The 25,911-nt window shown below is 39.7% G+C and overlaps 2 protein-coding genes across 3 annotated transcripts in view; one reads left to right on the top strand and one right to left on the bottom strand.

The window, feature by feature from the left end:
- Positions 1-3,646, bottom strand: part of LOC114046113 (collagen alpha-1(IV) chain-like) — a 204,058-nt gene extending 200,412 nt beyond the window's left edge. The window contains exon 1 of the mRNA XM_027866369.1: positions 3,459-3,646. Within this exon, the coding sequence (XP_027722170.1) occupies positions 3,459-3,542 (84 nt within the window). The 5' untranslated portion in view covers positions 3,543-3,646. The remainder of the gene's footprint in view (positions 1-3,458) is intronic.
- Positions 3,647-3,841: 195 nt separating this feature from the next.
- The window catches only part of LOC114046112 (collagen alpha-2(IV) chain-like), a 287,529-nt gene continuing 265,459 nt past the window's right edge, over positions 3,842-25,911 (top strand). Inside the window, exons 1-3 of one of the 2 annotated variants that reach the window (XM_027866367.1) lie at positions 3,842-3,920; positions 4,651-4,789; positions 4,894-4,945. In XM_027866367.1, coding sequence (XP_027722168.1) covers positions 4,746-4,789; positions 4,894-4,945 — 96 coding nt within the window. In that variant the 5' untranslated portion in view covers positions 3,842-3,920; positions 4,651-4,745. Of the gene's footprint in view, positions 3,921-4,145; positions 4,241-4,650; positions 4,790-4,893; positions 4,946-25,911 lie in introns of those variants that run through there. The other variant, XM_027866368.1, reaches the window with a different exon arrangement.

Raw genomic sequence — 25,911 nt, forward strand, 5'->3', positions numbered from 1 at the left:
CACATATGGGTACACTTTGAGCTCCTGCTCATCACTAGCCCATCACTAACATCTTAACTTGGTATGACTAACTCCAAGAAAGTTGCTGGCAGTTTTGTTAATGAATAATTTCCAGCTGTGTGAGTTCCCTTCATGTCCTTGTCCAAGTGGAGGCTTAGTTTTCTAGGTCAGCTCCTACATGGAACTAGCCATCCATGATGTAAATTTTCCCACTATCCTCTAAAACATGCCAACATGCCCGAAGAGGCAATGAAAGTATGAATGTTTAGTGGCTTCACTTATGAACTATGTGCTCCTAGGTACTAGGTATCCTATAGACGTATAGCAGTTCCCATTGAAGTAGGATTTCTGGAAGGGACCTTAAAGGCCACCTAGTTCAACCCCCTTACTTTACAATTGAGGAAACTGAGGCTTAGAGAAGGTAAGTGACTTGCCCATAGTTACAAAGAAAGTAACAAAGGCAAGATTTGGACCCAGGTTTTCTTGACTCTAAATCCAACACTCTGGCCTCTATGGCACATTTACTATTATAGTAGTTTTTAGTAATCCTGGCCCAATACCAGACATGAAAAAATATGATTTTGAGGTGCAACTTCTCCATTTTACATTGAGGCCATTTTTTTTTCTGCTGGCAGAATTCATCCTTGCTCAGTTGAGATAAATCTGCAACAACAAAAAGAGAATCAGGGACCTACCTTCTCAGTAGAATCCAAAAATATTTCCAGTAGCAAATGGCACACACTTGTATAAAGATCTAGACTCTTTGAACCTAAGTTCAAATTCTTCAGATTTCATGAATGGTAGCTAAGGAATAGAGAGGTCTCCACTATTTCTGGGCAGATAAACCCAAGCTGAGAAAAAGTCATATAGCCACACCCCTGGCCCTGAGATACTTGATGGGGAGTATCATAGCAGCAGTACCAGAGGATGCCTCTTGCTAATAACAGAACTCATGGAAAAACTAGAACAGGTTATTCAAATCAATATAAATTACACTGTTGAGATTTGAGATTAATGGTGGTGATGAGACATGAAGTTTTTAGAACACATGTTGAGTTTCTTTCTACAGTCTAGTACTGTAGGTCTTCTATCTCTAATGCAACTTGAGAAAGAAAAGTTAAGTGAAAGTAGAAATTAAAAATATTAATGTAGGCATTTTCCCTGCAAATAAATACATGTCATTGGTGGGGAGGGGGAGAGGGAAATTCTTAATGTGAAAAACTGAGAGGTCCTTTCCAGTTCTAAATCTATGACCATATGAACTCTTGATTATAATGATGTATTTAATTTGATACAATATTGTGAGGTGTGCAGAGGAAGAATTATTATCTTCATTTTGAAAAGCAATAAAATTGAGGCTGGAAAGAGTGTAAATGACTTTCCCAAAGTCATCCAATTAGTAAGTAGTTAGAAAAATCTGAATTGGAATCCAGGTCCTCAGACTGCTATTCTAGTTGGGATTGAGACTAATCTCAAATTATTTGTCATAGATTTAAGTTTTTTGTATCCTCTAGCTTTGCCCCATACCCCATTTTTTCAGGGAGTATCTTGGCACCTGGCACTTTGGTATCAATAGTCAAATGTAGGTTCTTAATACCATTACCTTCATTTCAATAAATATCAACAAGAGTGTCCATAAATGGAATCCTCTTTCATTCAGTGGACAGACATTTATTAGTACCCACTACATGCCAAGGACTGGGCTGGGCACTAGAGATACAAAGCTATGCCTTTAAATATCACATAAATTTCAAAAGATCCTGGGCTTCTAAAAATAAATCACTTAAAATTAACTCAGGTTTGCTTAGGTGAGCAATCAGAATATCTGAATAAAAATAAATGACTACTAGTACATTTCCAAGTAGAGGGCTTTCTTTGACTTGCCCTGATGCTAAGGCAATCTTTGTAATTAGGTAATCCTTGGGACAACATTCTTCAGTCAGAACTGAAACCAATAGATGAGTGTTATCCAAAAGAAAGAGTGCCTCTTCCTGCCTCCTTAAAATACAAGCATTTGAGCCCCATCACCAAAAAGCTTGTAAGTACTCAATTGAACCTGGTACTATACTAGACACTGGATTGGGAAAACCAGTCTAAATGTTCAGAAAGCAAGTGACTGGGCATGATCGTTAGTAGACCCTTCAACATCCAACGATGAAGCATCTGAGAACTCTCAAATGCTGGAAATACATACATATTACTAGTTTACTTTGGGAAGTGACATTTAATTACAATGACTGTAAAGAGTTAACTTGTATAGATGGACAGTGTCTTTAGCTTAAGAAGGTAAGCTCCCCCCCCAAAAAAAAAAAACTTATATGAATGGCAGGAAGGAAAAAGATACTGGAGAAGAGGAGGGAGATCTGACAAGTAGTAAAACATTTCTAAATTACATGAGAAAATTAAAACGTGTTTGTCACTGCACATTCTAAAGGGCTCTTTATTTGGCTTAGGATACTTGCAAATGGCTGAAGCTTTTATTTTGTTCGGGGACAAAAAAAACGGGATGAGGGGAACCATCTCTATATCAGGGGCCTAGCCAGTAAAGGAAGCTTTGTCTTTTGCCAAATTGTTTACAAAAACGATCTCCCAAATTCCTTCTGGCCAAGCACATTGCCAGAGGAAACGAAAACTAGGAAAACAATTTGTACATAGAACAATGAGGTATGGTTTCACTTTGGTTTCAAGCATAAATATAAATTTGGCTCTCAAAAAAAGGGGGGATATTTAAAAGCAGAGATTGCAGTCCGGTATTTTACTATTTTAAATTAACAACTATAACTAAGTTCTGCTTTTTCTGTACTTGAGCGTGCTTCAGCAATAGAAAAGCCGTGGGAAAGCAAAGATACAGCTGTTTCCAGGCAAATGGCCCAGAACTGGTTCCAGCATCAACCACCAGAGTCTCCTGGATAACGAGGGAAACACACGCCCAAGGCGACTCGCATGCACATGTGTGTGGGGGGCTGGTTGAGTGTGTGTAGTGTGTATACACCAGTTTATAGCTTGTGAAGGATCCAGGGACTTCATGCAGGTGAATAATTCTTCGATACATTCTGCGCAGAAATGATGTCCATGTAAATTTCATTTGGGTTCCTAGTCACACTTTAAGCCACCACAGAAAACGCTAAGCTGGTTACTTCCTTCCCCTAGCTCCCACCATGAGCACCCAGATGAGTTCCCTAAACTATTTCCAGCCTAACTAAAACAAAGAACGGTCTGTAATGGATGCAGTCTCAGCCTACAGAGCAGATCGGAGCCCAGAGAACGGCCCAAAGAAATCCACCTTGCATGGTGGCACGTTGGCCCAAAGTGAAGTTCCCGGGTCAGCGATCCCGGGGCTGCCGGCCCGAAATCAGCCAAAAGAGGAAAGCGGACAAAGGGACTGGGCGTCAGGGGCTGGAATGAGAAGAAACAGGAGGGGCTGCGGGGCGAGGGGGGGACGCCTGTACAGTACTCACCTTTGCAGCTGCTTTGCTCCGCTCCTCGTTGAGCAGGAGGGCAACCAGCAGCAGCAGCAGCCAAACACCCAGCCGTGGACTCATCCTCCTCCACCTCCCGGGATAGCACCGGTAGCGGACTGGTCAGCTTGGACTTGGCACTCACCCCCCGCGGGCGAGGCACTGTTGCCTAGCCGGGTCTGCCGCGGGACACCCTGGGCGGGAGGCTGGCGCGTTCACTCTCGGGGAGCCGGTGCTTGCTCACTCGACATGGTCCCTGGCGCTTCTGCTCTGCGCCAGCTCCTCCAGAGTCAGAGACTTAGAGCTGATCGCGTAGCTCCCCTAATTTGTTGGCGCTGTTCCCTCCCCTTTGGAGTGCGCGGGCGGCGTTTCAAATGGGAGGACCCTACTCAGTGCGTGTATGAGAGAGGGGGAGAGAGGAAGAGAGAGAGTCAGAGAGAGAAGGAGAGAGAGCTTATGCTGGTAAGTAAAGAAGTCAGTGTCTCTATGCTTTTAAAGCCTTCGGCTTCCTTAACCACCCCAGCGGTACTGCTCCGGTGCCTGGGTAAGCCCCACGGAGCTGGGAGCTCTCCCTCTTCCAGCTTCTGAAGCCAGGATTTCGCGAGTAGGGGAGGGACCTCAGGGAACGAGGAGAGGAGAGGCGGAGGAGGGGGGTGGGGAGAGGAGAGTGCACTCCCTGTATTTGTGTATCTCTGGCTTTTGCCTGCCACTTCCACTGGGAGACTCAGTTATGAAAAGGGAAATGTCTGTACCCAACAGCCCCTGAGCCCTGGCCTGTAAAGGTGAGTGTGGACCCTCGGAGAAGATCTGGGAGCGCTGAGCCCTGGGGATGGGAGGGCTAGAGATTTGAAAGTACAGGCAGCCCAGCTCAGACTCTGGTGCAGTTTTCTCCGAGTTTAGGCTGGGAAAGAGAGAGGGAGAGGAAAGGGAGATTTGTTTGGTTCCATATGAGACATTGCTGCCTAAGAGGAAAGGGCTTCTCCCCTTCACTGCCGCAGTTCTCACCTAAAGAGGGAAATCCAAGTCCCAGTTCCAGGAAAAACCCGATGCAGGAGGGGATGGAGAGGCGCCGGCATTCTGGGCTGCCTGCACTACTTCTCTGTTTGCACGAGGGCCAGGTGGGGAAGAGTGAAAAGAAACCGTGATGTCAACCTCTGTATTGGCTATTTTGTCTCTTGGTATCTGCTTCCAGGCTAAAAGGGCTCGCCATTCCTGAGAGCCCGGGGCTGCTCCGGTGGCCCAGGGGTCGGCGTTCGGGGGCTCCTAGGGGCAGTACCTGTTGGAAGAATGGGCAGCAGAATGGATCCAACTGCCAGAGTTGCCCTTCGGTGGTAAGACTCTTCCCCCCTCCCCACTCTCCCATTGGACTTAGATGTGTTAATTTTGCGAACCACTTTTCAAAAAACGTGTCTTGCTTCCACCTTCTCTCGTGTAGGTGTCTGCTGCTATTCCTGCTGATCGTAGTGCTAACTAAGAGGGCACATGCTGTAAGTACTCAGGTCCTTTTCTCTGGGTTTTAATTATGGCGCCATAAAGTTATGAACTTCAGGTATCTTTGACAAAAAGCTGCTAATGGTTGGAGGAGGGGTGCATGTGTTGTCTGCACCGACTACTAAGTCTCCTAGCACTGCCCTATGAAAGTTTGTTTTATAAGTACTACTTTTCACCTCTCAGTTCTTCCCTGCTGGTGTTATCCTGCAACTACCTAGGAAAGGACCCGGCTTTGGCTGTTACACAATATTTAGCAAGGAATTAAAAACATAGCCAAAGGCCATCATTTTCCTTTGGAGTAGGCATGCCCCAAACACTTACAAAGAGACTAGGGTGTGAGCCACGTGGCTGGGAGTAACAAATAGTTGAAGGGAAGAAAAGCGTTTATTCACCTAAATACATGCTGGAGGCTGGATGATGGCGGTTTCCTCTTTAGTTTGTTTTTGTACCTGATTTTGAGGGGAAGTCAGAGAGATACTGAATTCACTAAAATAAAAAAAGAAAATCAAAGAAAATATGTATGCTCCCACCCAGTTTTACTCTGTTCTTTGAAAGGCAGTTCTGTTGCTTACTAGCTGTGTGACCTTGAGACAGTCACCTCGCTTCTTGGAGCATCAGTTTCCTCATCTGTAAAAAAGATACTTTCCATCCCTAAAACTGTGGTCCTATGACCTTAGAGCTAGATGAAGTGATAAAAGCATCGGTAATCTGTTGGCATAGTATTGAACTTTGCCTTAGTTTAGAAATAATTAAGGTTACACATGGTGACTATGTCTAAGGGAGTTAATTTTTTTTACTTTTACTTCTCTGGGCATATCATATGAAATTCAGTAGATTGAGTACACAGTATTTAAGCAAACCAAAATTATTAAGATCTTCTGGTGAGCTCCTTCTCCCCACCTTCTATTTTCTTTAGTATTTCTTCAGAATCTAGTTCCCACGTAATCAGCCAAGATAGTATTATTCTAGAAAAAAAACATTTTTTGTTCCTTCTGAACACATGCATACACAATACTTTGTGAGACAGCCAGTCCACGGTAATTTTGGACAGTACTAATTATGAGTGTCATTCCTTAAATTGAGCCAGGAGTTGCCTCCCAGTAATTTTCATTCATTGGTCATTTTAACCCTTGAAGTCACACAATGTCCAGCCCCTCTTCTATATTACAGCTCTGGATGTGTGATGTTTGTTTTAACCACAATCCTCTTCCCACCCCAAACATCTTTCTTGTTATCATATCTTTTCTCCTTCTTTCCTTACAATTATAAAGATTCTCCTGAATTAGGCTTATGATTTGGACTTATTTTTGTACTTTTTCCACTTCATCTTTGCCTTCAATTCGGTTTAAGGTCAAAATCAGCCATGTAGGAATTAGGCCATCACAGTTATGTTTATGGGGAGAGGTTTCAGTGTTTGGGAAATTATTAAACTTAAGGAGCAAATCTGCACACTTGAAGGAATTTTTTAAATCCATTTCTCTCAAAAGAGATAGAATGTCTTTCTGCCCTTTTGTAGTAATTGCAACCCCTTGTGTTACTGCAAACCACTAGTTTGGGTTAATTTCTCAATATTTTAATTTCAGCTCTGCTTCACATAACTTTTAGTAGCAAAAACAAAAAGATAGGCAAGGCATTATAAATGCTTTGGCTAAAAAAAATAGCTGTGGGTTTTTCAGGATTGACTAAAATTTTGATGTTAAAATCCATCCCCCTTTTTCCACTTTACTTGAATCTGAGTACAACTAGGTCCTGATTAGAATGAATAATGAATCCTGTGAAATGGTTACATTATTTTAATTCTTTATTTGAATTGGGTTGGAACCAATTACCACATTTTACATAATTATAACTTTGAGTAATATGTATCCAAATACATGCAGTCGTTTCTTGGAATTCATTATTTGCACTAATCAAGGCCTATTTATAGCTAGGAATTTGTATTTTGGCAAACCAAGCCATTGATGGCACTCTTTATGCTTACATTACACAAAGAAGTTGCCCCCGGACTTATGACCCCCAAAGTAGCTTTGATGTGTAGTCTCAAAAGAGGTGAATAGCAAAAACAAAAGAAAGCTATTAGGAAGGTCTTTTTAGGTTTTTTGTTTGTTTGTTTGTTTCCTAAAAAGAAAATACCAGACTATGGGAGAGAATGTTTGAGGACTTTGTAAAAAATGGCTAAGTAAAATAAATGGTTTTATGGTTTACCACGAACTAGGGTTCATATTCCCTCTCACTTCTGAAATCAGCTGACTGTGAACAAGTCTAGTAATCTTTCTTAGACTTGCTTCATCTGAAAAATAGGAATAATAATTATAATAATAGCACTTTCTGTTGTTTAGTCACTTTTCAGTCCTGTCTGACTCTTCATGACCCCATTTGTAGTTTTCTTGGCAGAGATACTGGAGTGGTTTGCCATTTCCTTCTTCAGCACTTACTTATAGGATCATATATTTAGAGCTAAAAGGGACCTCAAAGACCATTGAGTCTAATCCTTTCGTTGTACAGATAAGAAAGATGGCTCCAAAAAAGTTTGAAAAACTTGCCTAGGGTACCACAGCCATCAAATGTCAGGGAAGAACTTAGATCTTCCCGACTCCAAGTCTAGTGCTCTGTCCTCCTAAAAGCTTCACCACTGAATTGCTGGCAAAATCAAATGGGAAAATGTACGTAAAGCTTAAAGCGCTATATCAAATGGGTTATGAATACTAGCAATGTTATCCTTCCCTCCCATGAAACTATGCCTTGTAACCCTATTTGTCTTCATTATGGAAGAACTGTAGAAAGGACACTGGGTTTGGAGTTGGAAGACCTAGGTTCAATTCTCAGCTATTGACTAAATGACTTTAGACAACTCATTTAAACTTTCCAGATCTCAATTTCATTTGCATCTAGAAAATAAATATAGCTAACATATGCATGGCGCTTTAAGATCTGCCAAGCACTTTACATACATTATTTCATTCAAACCTCACACTAGCTTTATGAGGGAAATACTTTTATTATCCTTGTGACTTGCTCAGGGTCAAACTACAAGTACATCTCTAAAGTGAGATCTGAAAAACTCCCTGACACTTTAAGTGAAATGCTTTAACTACCAAACCATTCTTTTCTGGTAAGGATTAAGAGCTCTTGACTGAGGATGTAATACAGGTTTGAATCAGTGTAGGCTATCAAAGAATGACAGGAATGGGCTAGAAAAAAAAAAGATACAGTCCTAGGAAACAGAAGATCGAGCCTTGTTGATCCAAGATTTGTGACATTGGGCAAGACATTTAACCACATTTTTTTCACTATCTATTATCTGAGGAATAATGTCTCTCTTGTCTGCTAGAAAGAAGGAAGCATTTATTCATGGAGTTGTTGTAAGGACTAAATGTGTGAAATACAGCTAATAGACTAGAAAAGTGCTTTGGAAACTCTAAACTGCTATGCAATTGTAAACTACTATACCTGCCTCTTTTTATACCTGCTTTTTGAATCTATTAAACTCACCCTATTTGTGCCCTGAAAAATAATGTTCTATAATATATAGTTTTATAATTGAACAGTAATTTTCCTAAAAACAATCCCATGAGGTAAGTACTACAAAATATTATTGTACCCATTTTATAGATGAGGAGAACTGAGGCTCAGAAGGGCTAAGTGACTTGCTTTATGTGTGGATTATGCTAAGAAGTAGTGGAACTGGGACTTAAGCCTAGACCTTCTGATTGCAAGTGCGATGTTTTTACCACCGCACCACATTGCTTCTTTCTCCCAGTTTCTATGATGCTCTTACCTTTGAGTATGGCAGTTCATACCTCTCTGGTTCACTTATCGTCTAGTTGCTAGACTGTTGGTCCAGGATCCAAGAATCCAGGTTCATCTGCCAGTTCAGTTCACCATTGAGTCTGTTTCTTGATCTCCAAAATGGGTACATTAACATTTGCGGGGGGAGCTGGGCAATGGGGTTAAGTGACTTGCCCAGGGTCACACAGCTAGTAAGTGTTACGTGTCTGAGGCCAGATTTGAACTCAGGTCCTACTGAATCCAGGGCCTGTGCTCTATCCACTGCACCACCTAGCTGCCCCCAACATTTTTTTAGCAGGTGGTATTTGGAAAGTATTTTGGGATTGCTAAAAATATATCAATGGGTAGTTAAATATGCGTTTTGTATATGTCACATTCAGAGCTAGGACAAAGCATTTGTTCACCCTAGGAAAAGTTTAAAAATTCCATTGCCCCGGGACCTCTATTTGAGAATTTTACCGTTCTGTCCTACAGACACTTTAAAACTTTGCTATAACCCGATCTGTGACTTACCACAAAATGCCTACATGAAAATAGAATTTTATGACACTAAAAATAGGTGCATTTATGTAAAGCAATATTAAAAAGCATTCATATGCATCCTGCATGCTGTATCCTAGGAAGCAGCTTACTTTTCCTTTCCTGGTCTAGGTTCTGATGGCAGCTACTTACTATAGGCATTTTTATCCTATTATATATGTTTTATTAGCATGCTCATTTTAAAACAAGGAATGATTTCATTCATATCATCTGTAAAATGGAGTAATAATATCTGCACTTGATATTAGTTACTTGATGACAAGGTTGTGAGGAACAGGTTATTAGAGGCAGGGTGAAGTAATGAGAACATTGAATCTGGAGTCAGAGGACCAGCTAGACCACTTACTAGATGGATGACCTTGGGCAAATCATTTAACTTTTGGGAACCTTAGCTCTTTCACCTTTAAAATAGAAAAAAGTCCTTTTGAACTCTAAATCTATAATCCAATCTGTGAAAGCATTTTGCAAAGTTTAAAACTTTGTGAGGTATCATTTGTTGAAGAATTCTCTCTTTCCCCCAATTATGGTTTTCTCTATTTGCTTTCCATGCCTAAAAATCCCTACTTATTTCCCATGCTTCTCAGAGACTGAAATTCTCTAGTAACTTATAGGAAGAGGAGTCATCCTACTCTGAATAGAGCAGCTTATGGCTGAAGCAGCTGGAAATGGACAAGCACAGATGTGGGAGAGTAAATGTTTGGCTAACTTCAAGCTACTTTAACAGTAATTTTGTTCCATTCTGGGTCAGATAGCACATTAAAAGTCAAAAGTACAGCAGAGTGCCCAAAGTTTTCCCTTCTGCTTATGACTTTCTCCTCTTAATCTCAACAAATTTGAAACATAGTAAAAGCCCCAACCAATGCCCAGAGTGGAATTCAATTTATTTTCATCCTGCTGCTCAGTTACCCAGAGCCAAAAAGCAGAGGGGGAAGGAAGAAGCAGCAGGATCTGATGCCAAAGGGAAGCAGAAATAGAAAAGGAAAGGGAGTTACCTATTTAGCTTGAGAAAACATGCAACTACAGTCTCTCACTTCTATTTAATCTGATTCCCTCTTCTGAATACTGTATCCCAATGCCTCAGCAGGTCATTGAGCACATGTATAACATATGGAACTATAGAAAGGCATAGCTGGCCAGCCAGCCAAAGCTACTGGGGGAAGTTGAGATGGACTGTTCATTTGAACTCAGGAGTTCTGAGCTAAAGAAAGACTGAAGTCAGTCTATTCTGTCTAGGACCAATATGGTGAGCCCCAAGAGTGGAAGGCCACAGGTTGCTTAAAGGGAGTGAGCAGGGTAGTTCAGAAAAATGGAAGGAAAGAAGGAAGGAAAGTGGGGAGAAGGAAGGAAGGAAGGACCACAGATCTACATATCTGTATCCTATGTTGTTCAATCATTTTTCAGTTGTGTTTGACTCTTCATGAGCCCATTTGGGGTTTTCTTGACAAAGATACTAGAATTGTTTGTCACTTCCTTCTCTAGCTCATTTTACAGAAGAGGAAACTGAGGGAAACTAGGTTAAGTGACTTGCCCAGGATCACACAGAAAGTAAGTATTTAAGGACAGATTTGAACTCAGGAAAATGTCTTCCTGACTCCAGGCTCAGTGCTCTATCCACTATACCACCTAGCTGCCCACCTAGATCCTATGTTGTGATTCCTAAACAAACATGGGACCTTCCAGCTACATATATCTGCACAGGCTGATACCTAGAATGTTCCCCATCCTCACCTCAGACTCCTTAGCTTCCCTGGCTTCCTTCAAGACTCAGTTCAAATCCTCTTTTCTTTGAGAGGGCTTTCCTGGTTCCATCACCACCCACCTTTCATTCCCTCCCCTCTACGATTATCTTCTACTGACCCTGTATATAACTTGATGTGTATGTTATGTGCATAACTAGTAATAACATAGTCATATTCTCTGCACTTGATAGTAGCTACTTAACAGGAGTGTAAGGAACAACTTATTAGAGACAGGGTGATGCAATGGGACCAATACTGCATATGGAGTCAGAGGACCAACTCTACCACTTAGTACTTGTGTGACCTTGGGCAAGTCATTTACCTTTTGGGGGACCTTAGTTTTTTCATCTTTAAAATAGACTTGATGACCTTTGAAGTCCCTTTAAGCTCTAAATCTATAATCCAATCAATGAAAACACTTTGCAAAGCTTAAAACATTAAAGATTTTTCCTCAATTAGAATGTGGTTCCTTGAGACCAGAGGTTTTTTGTCCATTACTTTTGTATCCCAAGCACTTAGCACAATATCTTAGACATAGCAAGTGCATAGTAAATTTTTCTTGACTGCTTGACCAACCAACTCCAGCAGCAGCATTTTGATCATTTTTACTCACTTAGGTAGGCCAGGTGGAAACCTTGAAGACCAAGAGATTCAGTCTTGACTGGCTCTGAGAGGAAGGGCATTCCAGAGAACAAAGGCATCTAAAAGATCAAATGCTTAGCCTGTCAGGCAGACTACCTAATAATCTCTGCTGTGGGGAAGGTGCATAGAAGACAGGGCCTAAATGATCTAGAGTTTTCTAGGTTGGCATGAGCCATCAGCAAAGACCGAAAAGCACAGGTGGTGTGTACAGCAGGAAATTGGAAATTATACACTGGATTCTGTACTTGTAAGTTTCCAGACGGTCTTCCAGACCATGGTGTTGCATCCCTCCCTTCCCCAGACCAACAAGGTCCTCTCCGCTTTATGAGCCCCACTGGCAAACAATGAGAAAGTTCAAGTCACAAGGTTTTTTTGTTTTGTTTTGTTTTGTTTTTACACTTTCATTCTGGGTACTCCAGATCCATAATTTGGAAAAGATTTGGTGGGCCCCAGATATCTGCCCCTAACTAGTTTAAAGTCTGAACCCTCAGGCAGAGAAAAAAAATCCAGAAAATCCCATCTCCCTACTGTTTTGTTAATTGAAAAATAAGCATATCTAAAACCCTCTGGGGGATAGATTCTGGGAGGGCTTCTTGTGTGGTATTTATGCCAATGTCTCCAGTAAAATGTTAAGAATAATAAGCACCTCACATCTAGTGATCTTCAGGTAGAACTGACTAGAAAAAGGGCTATCATAAAACAAAGAACAAAAAAAAATAGACTGGCACAATTGGCAGTTCACATTTAGACCCAGATATTTTTTAAAAGCAGACCTTAAAAGAAAAAAACAAACTCCAGAATAGAGCAAGAGGAAATTAATAAAATAAAAAAACTGCTGTTGTGGCTAGGAAGTTTGGGGCTTAAAAATAAAACAATAAGAAAAAAATCCAAGGCAAATGAAAATAGGATACAAGTCTTCTACATTGTGTACTATTTTATGTGGTTTAAATGTTGCTAAGAAGAAAAATACAGCAGTTTTGGAGAGTCAGGCATAATAGTTTACTTTAGTGTAACATTTTAGGATTATAAAGCACTTTGATATACTTAATTACATTTGATTCTCACACCCACCCTTTGAAACTCATAGTACATATAGTACTAAGGTCTCCTAAAAACCTACAGATACTAATGCCAAGAGGGTTGGATTGTCAAACCCAAAGTTTTTAGATGAGCTTTCCAGAATTCCTTTCATTGAACCAGTCACAGTAAAGAAGGGAGAGATTTGAAGCTATATTTCTCTCCCAACTCACTCTTTTCACCCCTTCTGAATCCAGTCAGTAAACAAACATTTATTAAATGTTTGCTACATATCATGGACTGTGCATGGAGGATACAAAGAAAAACACAAGATATGCTCCCTGCCCTCAAAAAGTCCAAATTCTAAGAGGGGAAGCAACATGCAAATAACTATGTACATACAAATGTAACTAGGAAGTCATCTCAGAAGAAAGAAATTGGGGGAGGGGAACAGGAAAGGCCTCTTAGAGAAGGTAGGATCTGAACTGAGTCTGGAAAGAAGCTTGCAAAAGCCAGGAGAGGAGGGGGATTATGAGAGACAGTCATAGAAAGACACAAAGTCAGAAGATGGAGTTTCTTGTGTAAAGAACAAGAATTCCGGTGTGGCTGGATCAAGAAGGAGTAGACTAGGTGAGAAGAACAGGTTGTAAAGAACTTTAAAGGCCAAGGATTTAATATTTGATCCTGGAGGTAATCAAGAGTCACCATAGTTTGTTGATTTGGGAGGGGTGACATGGTCAGACCAGCTCTTTATATAGGAAGCTCTTTTTGGCAGCTGGGGGGAAGATGACTGAACTGAAGAAGCCAAATACAGGTTTTCTGTCCTTGAGCTCATTCTGGCCATAAATAATATAATCTATTGATTGGGAGCCCTCATTGTCTCAACTGGCAAACAATGGCCTAGAGGTTTGAGAGCAATAAAGTTTAATTCCACCTATGGTCCTAACCTACTATATAACCTCTAAGCAAACTACTTAACCTACTTAGACTGAGTTCAATTATTCCCAAAGGGTGGGTTGTAGAATAGCTGCCTAGATAAATACCTGCATGGGTAATACAAATATTGAAATGAAGAAGGCTTAGAGTAGAGAAATAGGGAGAGAGGAATTCAGAGATGGGGTTGCACCTTTTGAACTACTCTTATGACCTGATGAAAAGTAACTAGCCAAACTATTTCCACTTTCCCTATAAAAGTGGAAATTGGAATGCTTGTTTAGATAGGTGTCTTGTGTGTTGGCCAACTGTGTTAATTTGGGAAAGTATCCTGACTGCCCACGATATGCTTTTTGTCTACTGAGACATTTCTTTTTCCTGAATGAGTAAATGCAAAAGCATTTCTAAGGACCTACATGTACAAAGGGTCATACTAAGTGCTGGAGATATAATTTGAAAAGAAAGGTGATAAGACTTGTTCTCAAAGAGTTTACATTCTAATAGGGGGACGATAAGAGGTTTCATTTGCAAGTCAAATGCAAATTCATCTTTTTAATATTTTTCCACTGACAAAACTGTATTCACGTCTGATTTGAATCATTTAATAGTACCAGGGACCAGAATGTTGATCTTTTTGGGTCATGAATTTGTCTCCTAAATATGTTAGCTGCTTCTCCAAGTTTCATGCCATTTTCAGATGGGACAGTCCAAGCCAGGGGTGGAGAACTTGTAACCTGTAATCTCAACCTGCAATCCAGCTTCACAATGAAGCTGGAATTCAATCAGAGGGCTACGCTTGAGGACCTAGAGAGCCACATGTGGCCTTGAGGCCACACATTCCCCACTCCTGGTCCAAGCCAAGTCATTTTTGGTTACACTTCAGTGCTGTTTCTTAATTAGAGTAATTATAAAATTTAAACTGACTTTGTGGAGGCTGAGATCATGACATGATCATTATGTGTGGCTGTTCCTTGTTATCTGGTCTCTTCATAACTAAAAAAATAAACTTATCTCAAGCCCAGAGTAAAAACAGTTCTCATGCTTCACATGACCCCCCCCCACTTGATTTCCTTATCTTATTCCTTAGTCAGTGCCTATTGTTTGTCTTTTGATTACCTATAAAACAAAGCTAGAATCTTAGGAAGACCAAGTAGGTTTCCTAGGTTCCTACTGATATGGTCTGAGATAGAATTTCAGAGGAAGTATAGACATTTTCCAACCTTCTTGAAGAACTCTATCTCCTCTAACTTGGGATAACCCCTCACATATTCTTTTTCCCTAGTTCCAGCTTCTAGGGTTGTCCTGGACAAGAGAAAGGAAGGGGGACAGGGATATGTTCTAGGCAGACTGGTGAGTTAGAGTTGAGACAGAGGAAGGGGAAAAAAGTGTCTGTCACAACTACTCATTACCCTGATTGCTGTTCATTGATGATCTGAAGCATTATCCTTTGGTAGCTACACACACACACACACACACACACACACATTCACACATTCACACATGCATGCATGTACATGCACTCACTTGAGGGTGAACAAAAATGACCAAACCTCCTTCTCACCACAAAACCCCCACCTAAATTCTTAATTTTTCTCCATTACCTGGAATTGCTAGTGCTAAAATCTCTGCTGTAGCCCTCAGAGAAAACTACTAAGGTTTTCAGTTCAATTTAATTCAATAAACATTAATTGAATATTTATGTGCAAGATACATTGTGATAATCATGAAGGGAATACAAAAATGAGCAAATTATTAATTTGTGGCTAGTTGACTATGAGACACAACCAATTTTTAGTGATTGAAGGGGAGGGAAAGCAAGGAGTCAGGGAGCTCTTAAGTTCATAGATTTAGAGCTGGAGGGGACATTGGAAAGCAGATAATTCAACATCATTTTAAAAATGAGGGAAGTGAAGCCTAGAGATTAAGTAATTTCCTATTGTCATATAGCAGCTAAATGGCAGAGTCAAGATTCAAGCTTAAGTTATTTGACAACAACTAACTAATGATGATGAAGATAACTAGCATTTAAATAGTCCCTACTAAGTGCCATGCACTCTACAAATATTATCTCATTTGATCTTCCCAACAACCCCGAGAGTTGGGTGCCATCATTATCTCCATTTTACAGTTGAGGAAACTGAGGCAAACAGGCTAAATGACTTTCCCAAGGTCAACACAGCTAATGTCTGAAGGCACATTTAAACTCAGCTCTTCCTGACTCCAGACCCAGCATTGTATCATCTTCAAATCCTGTGAGAAATGTACAGAATAAGTGTAAAGCATAGGTGAATATGAAAGATGTACAAATAAAACGTACTGATCACTCAAAGGGAAAAAGGGATCCATAGAAGAATAAAGCCTAGAGTTGGGGGAAATCTCTATTCTGATTTTCAAATCTACAGTCAATGGAATATGTATTGCTGATGTCCCAAGTTGGAATTCAGAAAACTTTTCCACATTGGAATGTTGTCAGAGTCAGTTATTACTAGTATGCTACTTCACGTGCGTTATGGGCTTAATAGGGTTTCAGAATTTGAACCTAGGTCCTCTGCCTCCAAATCTAACATTCTATAACCATCAAAGATCCCATTCCATCATTTTACAAATGAGGAAATTCAGGCATAAAGAAGTTAAGAGATTTGTCTGTGGTTATACTGGTCACTACCATTTACAAAACTCTGACTTTTGCTATGTATATAACATGACTTTACCACATGGGAAAAATATATGTATTGGCATTCTAAATAACCCACTTCACTATGGAACAGAATCCTTTGGTTGGTAAAATCAGAGACACTACATTTTGTTTACTTGTAGGAAGAAGAAATTGGGCTCAACTGAATGTAGTGGGACAGAGGTTCTGATACTTTGACACATTCTATTTATTTTCCCATTTCCCTCCTTTCACCTCAAGTCCCTAGATACAGCCAATTGTATTACTAGATCAAAATGTTGATTTTAACCTTGGTAGGGCTTAGTCAAATGTCACCAAAATTAAGACTACCCAGGATATAGCTTGAAAAGAAATCAGCACCAATGTGGAGGCCCTTGAAGATGTCGCAGTCTGAATGTTTTTCAAACAGTTTCTGCTTGCTTCCTAGCACTCTTGAACCAAGCAACTGCTGAAAGAATAAAGCTGACAACTGAAAATGCTGAAGCACAGATCCATGAAATGATGTATTAAAAGCAAATCTAGCTGGTGAGAATGGAATGTAGTCCCTTCAGACCATTCTTTTCTCTATCTAGTTAAGGAAACATAAGTACTGTTAATTCAACCTTTGACTAGTGCTAACTTTAAAAATACAGCAGAAATGGTTCCTAAGCTTGTATTAAAAAGACTTTTTTGTCCCTGTTGAATTGGGTGGGGCACTGTGTGGGGAGAGGAAAGGAAAAGGCATCTTAATGGAGTTTCCATACTGCCTCAGATCTCTCCTGCAGGCCCTCAGTAGGACAGTACAATATACTCCCTTTTCTTGATTGGGTAGGTCAAATGAGTGCATGGTTATGTTTCACAGGCTTGTGGAGGAATGGTAAGTTTGCGTAATAGTTTTGCTTCGAGGGAGACATTAAACATTAACATGAAGCACATGCAACCTTAGTTAATGCTCACACACTCTCATTGTCATTTCAAGGCACTAAATGACCTCAGGAATAAAATGCATCTCTATATCTTTATGTGCTTCACAGAGAAGAATGTAGGTCTAGCCAGGCACAATGATTTTGGTGCTTGAGTCTGTAATCTTTTCAGTCTCTACCATCTCACATATCCATTTGGATGCCCAACTCAAATGTGGCAAACGGGGCAAGGGAATGGCTACTGGAGCAGTGGTCTGAAACTGTTTTTGCTCTCTTCCTCCTGACTTTCTCCCTTCATTGACACAGCCCTCAGTCATAGAGTTGGACACCAATGAGCTCCAAACAACAACAATTTCCAGTTAGGAATGAGGGAAAAGGTGTTAAAAGCAAAAACAACCTGTACTCTGTTATTCCTTCCACCATCACCCCCAAACACTTGTTTCTTTCACCATCCAAATTGTTGACAACCTGGGAAGTGAGCTGTTAGCATTCTCACCTAGATAGCAAACAGGAGCAAGTAGGGTCAAGTATGGGTTGACCGAATTCCCCCAGGCATACCTTGATCAAAGACACATGCTCACCAGTCTCTGGTTTCTGTATATATTTTCCTCTCCACCAGAAAATACTTTTGAAAAAGAGGCTAGGGTCTGGGAGCCCTTATGATTCTTAAAGTGGGACCTTACTATAGAAAAAGCTTTGAATTGTGAATCAGAAAAACTGGGTTTCTATCATTGGCTTTGTAGCCCATTGGCTGTGTGACCTTGGGTAAATAGCAAGTCCTTTTCACCTCAAACATTATACAAACTTCTAGAAATCTCACAGGCCAGCCAAGGCTCTGATTGATATTCATAGGATTATAAATTAAGAACTGGAAGAGGCCTTAGAGGTCAACCAGCCATGGATCATAGATTTATCCATCTAAAGCTAGAAGGAAACTCAGAGGTCTTCAACCTCTTCTTTTGCAGAAGAGGAAACTGAGGCCAAGAGAGGGTAAGTAATTTACCCAAAGCCACACAAGTAGTAGTGTTCCAGGTCCAAGATTCAAACCCAAATCCTCCAACACCAAATCCTTCACTCTATAACCATTAGCTGCTGAGAGATGAAAATCATACACATTCTTCCTCCACTGCTACCTTTGCTTCTAAAACATACACTTCCACAATTAGAATTTCTTTTCTCTTTATTCCAGAATTTGAAACATATTGCTATTTGCTTTCAGAAGCTGATCCTTGATCCTTTTTGATTAATACATTGATCCTTTAAAAGTGCTAACATAAGTCATTTGATAATGATTGCAGGTCAGGAAATAAATATGGTGTAGACTGGTATTTATAATATTTTATTTCCATGTTTTGATGCCACCCAATAGAACTGGCCCTGTATTATGATAGAAGGAGCAGTGGTTTGCTGGGGGATGGGGCAGAAGAGAGAAGGATGCACATTTTTGCTCAGGGATTGTTCCAGCCCCACCCTTAAAATTCCTATTTGTTGCTTTTAAACAGTCAAGTGTTCCCTCTCTGTAAGAATTACATAAGAAGTTCTTTTTCTAAACTGCACGTAATAATTTTCAAGTACCTATGGATGACTAATACCATTTTGAGATTTAAGTACTTTTTCCTACAGCTGTTTTTCATGGAATGATTCCAGCATTGTGAGAACTCAGGATAAAACTATTGCTGGTTGACTTGATCAAAGACATATGCTCACAAGGACGCCTCAAAGCCTCTGGTTTATCCATTAAAACAAAAAGATGCTGATTAGCAGCTGTTATGCAATAATTGCAAGCTGGTGTTGAGAAGGAATGACACAATATACATCTGTGAAGCTTGGGGCTCAATCAAGCCAATAGCCAGTACTATTTACCCCTTCCTGCCCCTGATCTCTGCTGTGTCACTGGCACTAAGCTATGGGAATAATAATGAGCCCCCAATCCAAATGTGAGAAGCTATCAGCTAAGGGGGTCTATAATATTCCCTTAAGAATAGAGTAGAATGTTCCAATGTACTCTGGTGACACTCTTGGCTGGGATGAGCCTGTATAGTGTAGACAGACAGGAATTCCACCTTTTTAGGACCTCCTAAGGATGGAGCCTTTAGCTGGTTTTTGTTAGTATGATCATAGATACTTAATTGATTCTAGAGTTCCTTCAGCAGGACTTCTGGGTCCTAGAGACACAGATTGAATATTTTTTGGGATGATTCTCATAGAAGCTGAAGAATTGACTAGACTTCCCACATACAAATGTTATCTCTGTTGCCAGGTTCTAGAGATGGATTTGATTGGAAAATAACTCATAAACTTGTCCTAATGTGGATCTACATCCCCTAGAGGTACAGCCTAGTTTGATTTTCTGAACTAATCTTGTAGTTATGTCCAGGACAGAGTGAGGGATGCAGAGTTTATATTCAAACGTGGGGCTAGACAAAGGGTATGTATATGGGAATGAACAGTTCATATATTTTCCTCCCAAAGGAATTGCATATAGAAATTCCAGGCTCCTAAATTCCTAAAGGAAGCACCTGGGAGGGTAGAATTATCTAATAATAGTGCAAGTATCCTTGGCTGGTGGAAATGTTATTTTTCCTACAAATAGTTGCCCTGGCATGCATAGAGATGCAAATTGCTTAGGTTATTTTAGTTATACCAGTCATCCATTCTCAATTAGGATTCTTTTCCAATTGCTTTTGCTTTTGTGATGATTATTTTATTATTTAAAATGCACATGGTACTGCATAAAATATATTATCCATAAGAGGATCATCCACTTCTTGGACTTTCTCCATGACCCTCAATTCAACAAACATTAATTGAACATCTTCTGTGTTCAGAGCATTGTGATAGACACTGTAGAGGGTGCAAAGATAATAAAACACAGCCTGGTATTGGAGCAGCATATAATCTAGTAGCGAATATACACTATGTGTTCAAACGACTAAAATAAATGTTGAAAGAAAAATGCTGAAAGAGAAGAAAGCAATGGAAGAAATTCCTCTTGACTGAAAGAATTAGGGAAAGCTTCAAGGAAGAGGTGATATTTGTGCTGAGTAGCATTTTAGAGGATTATAGAAAACTAGAAGAAACTTTAGAGACTATCACATTCAACCTCTTTATACAGGAGGAAACTGAGGCCCTATAGTGTTATAGGGCATGCCTCAAGCTTCACAATTAGTAAGGAGCAGGACTGGATTTGAACAAACAGAAGAGCATTTCAAACAGTGAGAGAATAACGTAAGTAAAGACATGGAAGAGAGAAAACATGGGAAACCCTACACCTTGGCTGGAATTCAGGATACACAAAAGGAAGTGATGGGAGATAAGATTTTCATATAGTTGCCCTATCAGGTCCTGTTTTTCCTATGATAGACAAAGGCCAGAATGTAGATAATCATGAGGGAGGTTGTGAGTTTTCTGATATGAATGGAAAAGAAATGTGCAAAACTACATTTTCCAATGATTTGGGATAATCTGTAAAATCATATTACACCATAATTGCATTTTCCTCCATTAGTATGAATAATCAAAAACCAACTATTCCAAATTAAATTAATAACACTGGCAGTTAACAAGTATTTGTTCAGCCCTGAAATGGGCCCAAAACTATGGTTTAGACTCAGAAAAGTGAATACAGCTGTTTACTCATAGACATACAGCTGGTGAGTGTCAGATTTTGACAGAATATGAATCCAGTTCTTCCTGACTATAAGTCCATCACAATCCACCATGTTACACTTCATCTTATGGTCTTTGCTGGTAATAAGCTTATAATTTAGTTAATGAGGAAACAACTAGAGATCACAAGATAATATGTAATATCTATTCTTTCTATACCATTCCACTTTTCATTGTCGAGAAATATATATGGAAAATCTGGGAAAGTCATAATGGAAGAGATGGGATTTGTGCTGGACCAAAGAGACATTGGAGGGCATTGTAGGTAGAATAAACAACAGAAGGAAATGAATGGGCCATGTGACAAGTTCATAATGAGGAGACTGGATTGATGGGCACTGAGGGTTTATTTTGAGGAAGTGTTGGAATTGAGGCATAGCCTCATGATGGGTCTGCTGAGAAGTTAGTTTGGAGGAACTGAAGGTTTGATATGGTCATCAGTCAGTCAATAAGCATTTATTAAGTGCCTACTATGTGCCAGCACAGTGCCTGTCACATAGTTGGTGCATAATAGCTGTTTGTTCACTGACTGATGAACATATTAATCCTCAGCCAAATATTTATCAAGCACCTACCATGTGTTAGGCCCTGTGCTAAGTATTGGTGATGCAAAGGGCAAAAAAACAGTCCCTGCTCTCAAGGAGCTCACAGTCTAATGTAAGAGTCAACATGCAAATAACTATGTACGCATGATATATACAGGATAAACTGGAAAGAATCGACAGAGGAAAGGCTCTGGTATTAAGGGGAATTAGGAAAGGCTTTTTGTAAAACAGAGGTGTTAAATACACTGCCTGGCAATACTCTCTAGTGCATCCAGAACCAGATTAAAATATAATTGGGAAATATTGATCAAAGTAAACAAAAAATACAAATAGATAATGTTACATTTTAAAACTAAGTCAGTATGTTGCCAGTGTTTCTGTTAGAGTTTGACACCATTATTGTGGAAGATAGGATTTTAGCTGAGACTTAAAAGGAATCAGGGAAGGCAAATGACAGAAATGAGGAAGGAGAGTATTCCGGTCATGGGGGACAGCTAGAGAAAATGACCAGAGTTAAGAGATGGACTGTCTTTTTATTTTTTTAGGCAATTGGGATTAAGTGACTTGCCCAGGGTCACACAGCTAGTAAGTGCCAAGTGTTTGGTCTGAGAGTGTCTTGTTTGAAAAGTAGCCATCCAATGTGACCAGATTGTAGAGTGTCAAAGTGAGTAAGTAGTGAGGAGTGAGTAAGGTGCCAGATTGGAAAGGTAGAAGGGAGGAACCATGGAAAATCAATGTATGAGACTTGTCCGTTGTTATTTTGCTGCTCTCTGGTTGTTTTGCACGTGTTAGGCTTGTCTTGCCAGCAGGATTCGAGAGCTGGGACCATATGTTCTATGCCTTCTACATGCTAGCCCTTGAGACAAAGAAGTAAAACATGAATAAACACTTGATAACTTTTCTGTAAAAGACAAAGCCCTTATTCTTGGCTTCAGTTAATACCATCTTGAAACAACTTCAGTTATATTTGTTTCCAATTCTGAGAGAGGTTCTTTGGCAAATGAAAATACATGAAGAGTATCTCGGTTTTGATTTCTGCTTATCCCATTTAGAAACATTTGGAGAGAGTCATGGGTCTGAAATGTGTCTCTGTCACTTACCACCTGTGTGACCTTGGACAAGTAGCTAAAACCTTCCTGGCCTTAGTTTCTTCATCTGTATGATGAATGAGTTGGGCTAGATGGCTTCAAAGTTTCCTTCTAGCTTTAAATCTGTGTTTCCATTATTCAAATTGTAGGTAAATAGCAATGACAAAGGGGGAATAAATATTTCTACCTCTTTAAAAAATAAAAAAGTAGGAAGACTGTCTTTAAGCAGTCCAAAGCTTCAAAGATTAGCTCATAAAAGGAAGGAAAAAATCAAGAAAGGTGATCAGTATTAAAAATATAATATTTCACATGTTTTTCTCAAGGCCAGTTCCTGACAGGGTGGTTGCCCCAGAAACTACTCTTTTGCTCCTCACAGTTAATAAAAATATCTTTTTAAGGTAGAACAGACTCTGAATTGAGTCCTATCTGCACCATTCTTCTACCACTACCACAACCACCACTACCTTTTAAAAAAAGTGTGAAATTTATTTAAGAAGATTCTCATTATGTTTATGTTACTCTTTTCTTTAAAGGTAGCAAAACCCAGAAGCCTATGTCTCTTAGCTCCTGATGTGAAAAGTAAAAATAAGCAATTGGTAATCAGAGATCCAAATTATAATTATACCTATGTATTTTTATAACATCATGTCAGAGGAGCAAATAAATAACCACACTTAACCCGTGTGTTCCACTCTCTTGCTTGCTTGATGTGTCTGCACATTTGTCTAAATAGGACCACATAGGCTGATCTTTTTCAGCTGAGACAGCTGCCTAAAGCGGATTCTACTTCCACAGCCCCAGTCCACTCCATCTCTCCTACCTCTAATAACAACAACAATATTCAGTAGTACCACCGATAGCTAAAATACACTCTTAGTCTTTATTATACAAATGGAGGAGAGGAAGGAAGGTTAGTGGTCCAAAATAATAACATGAAAACATAGATTCAACCTATAAAAATAGAAGTATAAAAAGGAATGGAGGCTAGACTTATAAAAATCAGACTAAATTAAACTCTCATAATAATTGATAAAGCAAGCCAGCAGTATCACATAAGGTAAGAACACTCAATCAGCAAACCGTGGGATAATTCAGGTCTTAATTATTCCCTGGTGTCTTTCTCACATATATGAACTTTCTTCTCAGGGTACAATTTTATTCATCCTAGCTCACAGAGGCAACAAACCCATAATAAATTCTAGTTTCCCATAAAAAGAGCTTTCTAGTTCATCAGATGTTTTATTAGATCTGTTCCTGATTAGAAAACAAGAATTGTCATAGCAAAGAAATTAGGCTTGTGCTGCCTATGCAGAGAATAAAGTCCTAACAGCAATTTATTATGAGCCTTTACTGCTCCAAAAGAATTAGTTCCATGGTAACCTCTGGTCCCATCCAATCAATCAACAAGCATTTTTAAATGCCAACTATGTACTAGACATTGTGCTTGGCACCAAGAATACAGACTGAAATGAAAGTCACTGACCTCAAGGAGCTTACATTCTGTTGGGGTAAATAACATTTACCCACATATGTACATACAAAATTCAAATAAAGTACATAGAAAGTCATTTGGAGTGGACATCAGTAGCTGGGGGGTGGGTAGGGAAGCCTTCATGTAGGAGGTATAGCACCTGAGTTGAATTTTGAGGGAAGCTGGGAATTCTAATATAGAAATGAGGGAGTGGATTCCAGGCATAAGGGGTGACCTATGCAAAGGCACAGAGATGGGAGGAATGGCTCAAGTAAGGAACAATTTACTTCACACCTGAATGAAGTGTGAACATTTTAAGGTTTATCTCTCATTTTGAAGTGACAGACTATGCTTTTAGAATTTCAAGCACCAGCAGGGGAAAGGTATGCAAGGGGGAGGCTGATGCCCTTCAAATCAAAACTCAACTTTTTGTGTAGTAGCATACTCCAGGGTATAAGTTTAAATTCAACTTTATCCTCATTCTTCCAAGTATAAGGGACATTGATTCCTACTTATCAAATACGGGCTATGTTCCATCTACTGTGTAGGAGGCAGCGTTATATAATAGAAAGAATACTGGATCTGGAATCAGGAGGACTGGGTTCTAATTTTAGATTACTTGTGTGGCTTTGACCTCTGGCCTCAGTTTCCTCATCTATAAAATGAGTTAGTTAATCAGGCTAGATGTGCTCTAAGATCCCTTCCCATTACAATGTGTCACCATCTCAGTTCAGCCCTCACCACATTAGGTCAATGGTCTCCCACTCAATGGAGAAGGAGGGGTAATAGAGGTTAGGGTTGGCAGGCCAGTCCACAGCAGAGCCTAGGCACTGCTCTGACTCCTAAATACTGTGTCTTCAAATTCTACCCAGACCCCCTACAGCTTGGTTAAGATTTTACAGATATGACTAAGCTCATTGTGTTCTACTTTATAAGTGGTTTTTCTTCCTCTTATTGTAAGAGCACTTAGTTATATTTTCCTCACCTGACTGGAATTCAGTGTCCTAGAAATAAATTACTTATTTTACTTAGGAAGGGACAAGTCACGTTCACTGTTGTTTTACTTTATTGCCCAAAAATTCATTTGGAAAAACCATTTGAGTCCCTAGAAACATTACTGAATTCTACCTAGAAGCACCAGCGTTGAGGACTGAGCTGAATTGCACTGAAACTTTAAATAAATAGAAGATTTGGTTTCCCTTGTATAAAGTTTTACCCTGGGGCTAATCTCTGTTTTGTATTAAAGTAGAAGAGCAAAGCAAAACTATCTGTCCGTTGCACCCTAGGGGAAAAGGAAGAAAAGCAACATAATTACATAGAGAAAGAAGTCAAAAGTTACAAGTCTGAAAGATTGTTTTCTTTTTTTCCCTTCTGCTTTTTGTGGGGAGTAATTGTTTCTTCCCAATTCTTTCCTTCTCTTCTTCCCCCTATATATCGAGCTCTTTGGTAATGGAGGGCAGTGGGAAGAGAGCAACACATGACAATATCCTAAACCTGCTTGTATAAGCAACGTTTGTTTCTGTGTTGTTGTTGTTGTTGTTGTTTTCCCCTGGTAGGTTTGATGATGTCTGGTGTTTCAAGGAATAAATACATTTGGAGAAGGGTAGATCTCCTATAGATCTAACAGTTTTCTTTTCTTAATGAACTTTGGTAGTTCAGATTTCTTTTAATTTTAATGCTAAGTCAAGTCACAGAAGTAAGGAAATTTGTGGTAAGTAACATATATATTCCATAGCATGACTGGTGGGGTTCAAGATTTCCAGCCACCTTCAAAAACTGGGCTTTGTTCAATTATGGGCACACATGAACACACTACACAAACATGGATTGATTCATATGTAGTTTTGCTTTTTTTTTTTTTAATTGCAGGTCAATTTTCCTTCTTACTTTATAGAGTGAGAGGCTTGTTGTGTATTTTGAGGGGAATGGCAATTCCTGGGTTTCAGTTATACC

The sequence above is a fragment of the Vombatus ursinus genome, unplaced genomic scaffold (genome assembly GCF_900497805.2).
Source record: "Vombatus ursinus unplaced genomic scaffold, bare-nosed wombat genome assembly UNPS02014781.1, whole genome shotgun sequence".
NCBI lineage: Eukaryota > Metazoa > Chordata > Mammalia > Diprotodontia > Vombatidae > Vombatus > Vombatus ursinus.